The following is a 5,122-nucleotide window of genomic DNA, read 5'->3' on the forward strand; positions in this document are numbered from 1 at the left end:
GCGTAGAGCTCCCAGCCCTCCGCCTCCTCGACCTCCCGCCGCGCCGCCTCCTCCATCTCGGAGGTGCGAATGGCCGCATGGAGGTGCGGCCATTTCGCCTCCTCCTCCGCCGCCGAGATCATCAGCGCGGCGCGGAGGTCCAGGTCCTCCTCCGAGGACTCGGGCTTCGGCTCGAGATGCAGAGGCGGCGGTTGCGGCAATACCGCGCTGCCGCGGGCGGCCTCTCCGATGTGGAGGCCGCCTCGGTTTCTTCCCGCAGTCCGCAGCGCCGGCGGGCGACGGCGGCTGCTGCTCGCCTCGTCGTCGTTGGCGGAAGCGAACCGTCGCTTGGCCATGGCGGCGGTTTCGCTGCGGGAGTGGAGTGGGGACTGGAGTGGAGGGCCAGATCCCCTCCAGTCCCCATTTAATAGACTCCCTGGTCACCGACAGGTGGGCCCCAGGGAGACGAGGCGACCAGCGCCCGAACGCGAGCGGACGGCACGTGCCATCCGCGGCAACGCAAACCTAGCCCAGATTTGGGCAGGGTTTGCATCGTTCCGGACGCCGCGGCCGTCCGCTTTTGCGGTACGTCCCCGCGTTGGACCGCGTTTTTGTCCGGCTCGACCCATCCGAACGCGCGGACGCTGTTTGGGTCACCCCGTTGGAGTTGCCTTTATAGAAAACACCCCCGAGAAGGAGAAAACAGGAAAGCGAGGAGCAGTTGACGTCCATCCAGATAAATTGTCTCCCGTGCCCATCGGTAGTGAAACCCTAGAATCGAATCGAATTCGAGGCGAGGCGGCGGCAGCGGAGGCGGAGGCGAAAAGGAAATCTAGGAGGAGGCGAAGGAAGAAGAGGCAATCATGTCCCTCCGGCGGTCCGTCGGTTTCATCCTCACACGGATGTTCTCGCCAAGCGCGACCCCAAGGACGGCTCCTGCACGCTCTCTCCACTCCTTGGTGAGTTTCCTCCGTGTTTCTTTTACTCGGATCTGCAACCCCAGGCTCCTCCCTCATGTTTCTCATCCCGATCGATACAGAGGGATCTCCCCATCGCCGATGGCCTTCCTGGTGCTGCTGGTGTGGCCGTGGCTGCATTGGCTGGTGGTGGAACGTTGGCAGTTCAGTATTTCAGGAAAGGCCCAGATGATGATGAGTCAGGTAGATTCCTCGTCGTCTTTGCTCCGTTTCGTGTCAGGAACCACCAACTCATACCTCTCTTCTCTTGTAGCTGCTCGCAAGAAGGAGGAGGACATGTATGCGAGGTTCCAGGATTGGGCGAAGAAGAATAACAAGACATACAGAGACGAAGGGGAGAAGGCTGCGCGGTTCCAAGTGTTCAAGGAGACCGTTGAGTGGATCGAATCGCAGCCCCCATCTGCCCAGGTGGGGTTGCTTCCAAGGATAAGCTACTTCGCGGACTTCACAGTTAAGGAGCGCGAAAGGATGACGCTCGGTCATCACGTAGAGAACAGCAAAGAGTTCCAAGAGGACATGAAGGAATTCTGGGCCAAACAAGAGAAAGGTCTCTTTTTGGCAATTTGTTTATCCTTACATATACTCCCTCCGACTCAGTTTACTAGTCTTCCCCGTATCTCTAGGTCGCCAATATGACCTATATAATTTAAATTACATAATGCAAAAATTATATCATTAGAAAATAGAACATCTATACTTTCTAATGATATTTTTTTTTATAACATATAACTAATGCTAACTTGATCAATTTGCGACGTAGGGATACGCGCACGCCTAATAAACTGTGAGAGAGGGAGTATATATATATATTGAAACTCTCTCTCTCTATATATATACACACACACACACATAATCATGTAGTATGACTTTACCCTGCTTTGTTTTGGATGTCAAATCGGACATATTGATATTGTGGTTGGTATAGGTTTTATGATTTTACCCTGTTTTGGGTGTACACTCACCACTAAATTATTTTGTTCCCTCCCTTCCTCCATGTACTAACACTAGCTTGAACAGACCCTTCTTCCCATGCCCTCCATTGGATTGTTCGAGTTTTCCGATGAAATCAGATCTTGTTATATCTATGTCTGGTTCTACCTTATTAGAAGTAAGTGGATGGATGTATGAATTGTTGAGTTTCCAGTAGACTTGATCCATTGGTGATCAGTTGACGAAATAGTTAGCAACTAGGTTGATCTTGTCGTTCCAGTCAGTAGCAACTACCAACTGAATGTGCAGTAGTAAGAGCACTCAACTCTGTCCTGGCAATTAGAATAAGAGTAAGAAATTTTGTTTTTTGGACAGATGATCAAACATAAATGTAGTCAGTTCTACAGCCATCCATTGGGCCTTTCAGTTTGCTAGCTGTGCACTCCAATTATGTACGACCTTACCCTATCCCTCTCGGATATCAAACTGGACCTGTCGGTTTTACGGTACCTCACCTCCCAAGGACCATACACTTATCCCCCAAATATGTTATCTTGTTTCCTCACCTCCCAGTAGTAACACTTTTTCGTTGGATTGTTTGAATTCTCAGAAAAATCAGATTTTGTTATTTCTATGGTTCTGCCTTAGATCTTGATATTACTAATTGTTCCGTTTCCAGTAGATTCGGTTCATTGGCGTTCAGTTGACGAAACAGATAGCAACTGGGTTTGTAATTGCTCTCCACTCAATAGGCAGTAACAATTTGTACACTAGCAGCACTGAACTATCTCCTGGTTATTGTTCAACTTGAACAAGAAAGTTTGTTTTGTGCACAGTTCAAATATAAAGTGGAGTCAGTATTATAGCCCATCCATTCGGCCTTTCAGTCCGCTAGCTCCGCACTTGAATTATGTATGACTTTACCCTGTCCGTTTTGGATGTCAAACTTAACCCCTGTAGGTTTTATGGTACCCAACCGCCCAAGGACCATATACTCATCACTAATTAATGTTACGTCGTATCCTCCCTCCCTGTAGCAATGTTAGCATGAACATCAGAACATGTTCTTCTTTCCGTACCAACTTTTCTGTTGGATTGTGAGAAACCAGATCTTGTTATTTCTATGGTTCTGCCTTAGATCTTTATTATTATTGTTCGGTTTCCAGTAGATTCGGTTCATTGGCAATCAATTGACGAAACAGATAGCAACTGGGTTTGTAATTGCTTTCCACTCAATAGGAAGTAACAATTGTACACTAGCAGCACTGAGCTATGTCCTGGTTATTGTTCAATTTGAACAAGAAAGTTTGTTTTGTGCACAGTTCAAATATAAATGGAGTCAGTTTTATAGCCTCCATCCATTGGGCCTTCCGGTCTGCTAACTTGTAACTTTTGCACGAAAACAGGAGAGTTATTGTCACGGAGGAAGCCAGCCATGAAGCAGGGCGACATGAGGCCAAAAGTCTCTGCCTAGAATGGTGTCTCCTTGGTGCAAGTCAAGTGGTGATGGTGTAGTTAAAATTAAATAACTCGGGCACCCCTTTAAGCTTGGTGATGTGTTAATCAGAACAGGGTGTGGCTGGTGTAGTTAAAATTAAGTAGCTTGGACTTTACGTCGGGGCGGTGGCTCCGGATGTTGGTGTGGCGGCCATGGTCTGCGTGCGTTTTTGTCGGGCAGCTTGGGCTGCGGACTGCCGGGTCGCGTGGCGTCGCTGCTCGATCGCGAGCGGTGGTACGTCGGGATGGTGGTCCCGGAAGGTGGTGTTGGTGGTCTGCGCTGGGCGTGCGGAGCGGCTGGATGTCGGGGCGGCGGCCCCGAAAGTTTGGCAGTGTTGTGGGCATCGATCTTGTGTCGTGTGGGCGAGAAGGTCGCTTTGGCGCAGTTCTCCTAGAGGTTTGGCTTCTTCACCTTGCTGGAGCGTCCTATGCCTGCTCCTCCCATAGCAGTCATGTCGTCTTCTCTCTGACACGGGTGGGAGGCTAGCTGGTCTCGGCGTGTGCGTCGTCCGTTGTATCTTCGATGTGTTGCGCCCTTGTGTGCCAGGGGTTGGCTGGGTTTAACCCAAGTTGTATCGGTTTTCGTCCGGTTTTCCGTTAATTAACTGGACATCTTTCTTCTTAATTAATGGATAGGCAAACTCGTTTAAAAAAAAAAGTTTGCTATTATATTAATCTGAGCCATGTGTGGATGGTGTAGTTAAAATTATGTAGCTTGGGTAAGTTTGTTGCTATGTTAATCTGAACCATGTATGACTAATATTGTGTGCCCGTTATGTCACTGCGATTGTTGGTTCCAGTATTTTTATTTCGTTGTGCCTGTATGTACATTGTGTCCTCAACATGAAGTTCGTTGTGCCTGTAAGTACATTATGTTCTAAACACAAAGGTTGTAGTACTCTTACTTGGCCTGATGCAGAGTCTTTCATACTTTCCCTGATGTTTTCCCTGCTACTGACTTAACCTGCTAAGACAGCTAAACACAGAGTTAGGAGTACGGGCTACATATTTTCACACTTGAAGGGCTCTTCTGTCTCTGTAGACTTGATCGAGGAAATTGAATGAGCCACTCACTATCTTGCATAAACTACTCACTCATATATGTTCTTTGCACAAAACACAAACTTCAATTGCACCGAGGTCAAATTTAAAATTAAGTTGCTTAATAGCACCGATAACTTCTGACCATTGTTGCAAGTTAAATTAATATATTGTTCAATTTCAGAGACTTTAGATTTTCTAAGAACTTCAAAATTTACGAAAAAATGATATTATTACCTATATAAAAGTTGATCAGATTCACGCTCTGTGCTTAGTTCTGATACTGTTCATCAGCTATTTTCTCTTCTGTTTCTCCAATCAGCTCCTAACAAGTAACCAAAATAGACTGGTCAATCTTCGTTGAATTTATTTTTCACTCAAGCGGGCAACCGGGTACCGGTTACGAGGGGTTGTGTCGGCAAAGCGGTGGACGCTGCCCGATCTTCTGTGGTCAGTTTCCACGTGCCCTCCCACGTCTCACAACTCACGAGCACCACTTATAGCTAGCTTTTCTGATTTTGTCTCTCCAATCCATCAACTCACCACCACGCGGCCCTTTCCCTCGATGAAGCCAAGGATAGCCTAGGCGACGTGCGTGCGATGGCAGCGATCTCGGAGCGGCAGCAGCCAGGGTACGGCGACCTTAGGGGAGGGGCACGCGCGTGCCAAGAACATTGGCCGCGGGGCAGGCGTGTCCG

At 48.3% G+C, this 5,122-nt stretch overlaps 1 protein-coding gene across 2 annotated transcripts; it reads left to right on the plus strand.

Annotated features, from left to right (window-relative positions):
- The first annotated feature begins 693 nt into the window (after positions 1 to 693).
- On the plus strand, positions 694 to 3,584 carry LOC124683133. Of its 2 annotated transcripts, none has more exons than XM_047217705.1 (4): positions 694 to 938; positions 1,019 to 1,139; positions 1,210 to 1,503; positions 3,293 to 3,584. In XM_047217705.1, the coding sequence occupies exons 1-4, from the start codon at positions 843 to 845 to the stop codon at positions 3,358 to 3,360; spliced, it is 579 nt and encodes a 192-aa protein (XP_047073661.1). In that variant the 5' UTR covers positions 694 to 842; the 3' UTR covers positions 3,361 to 3,584. The 2 variants fall into 2 exon arrangements, with proteins under 2 accessions (XP_047073661.1, XP_047073662.1); XM_047217706.1 differs by lacking the exon at positions 3,293 to 3,584 and adding an exon at positions 1,717 to 1,784.
- Positions 3,585 to 5,122: the final 1,538 nt, after the last annotated feature.

This window comes from Lolium rigidum, chromosome 1 (assembly GCF_022539505.1).
Source record: "Lolium rigidum isolate FL_2022 chromosome 1, APGP_CSIRO_Lrig_0.1, whole genome shotgun sequence".
Taxonomy (NCBI): domain Eukaryota; kingdom Viridiplantae; phylum Streptophyta; class Magnoliopsida; order Poales; family Poaceae; genus Lolium; species Lolium rigidum.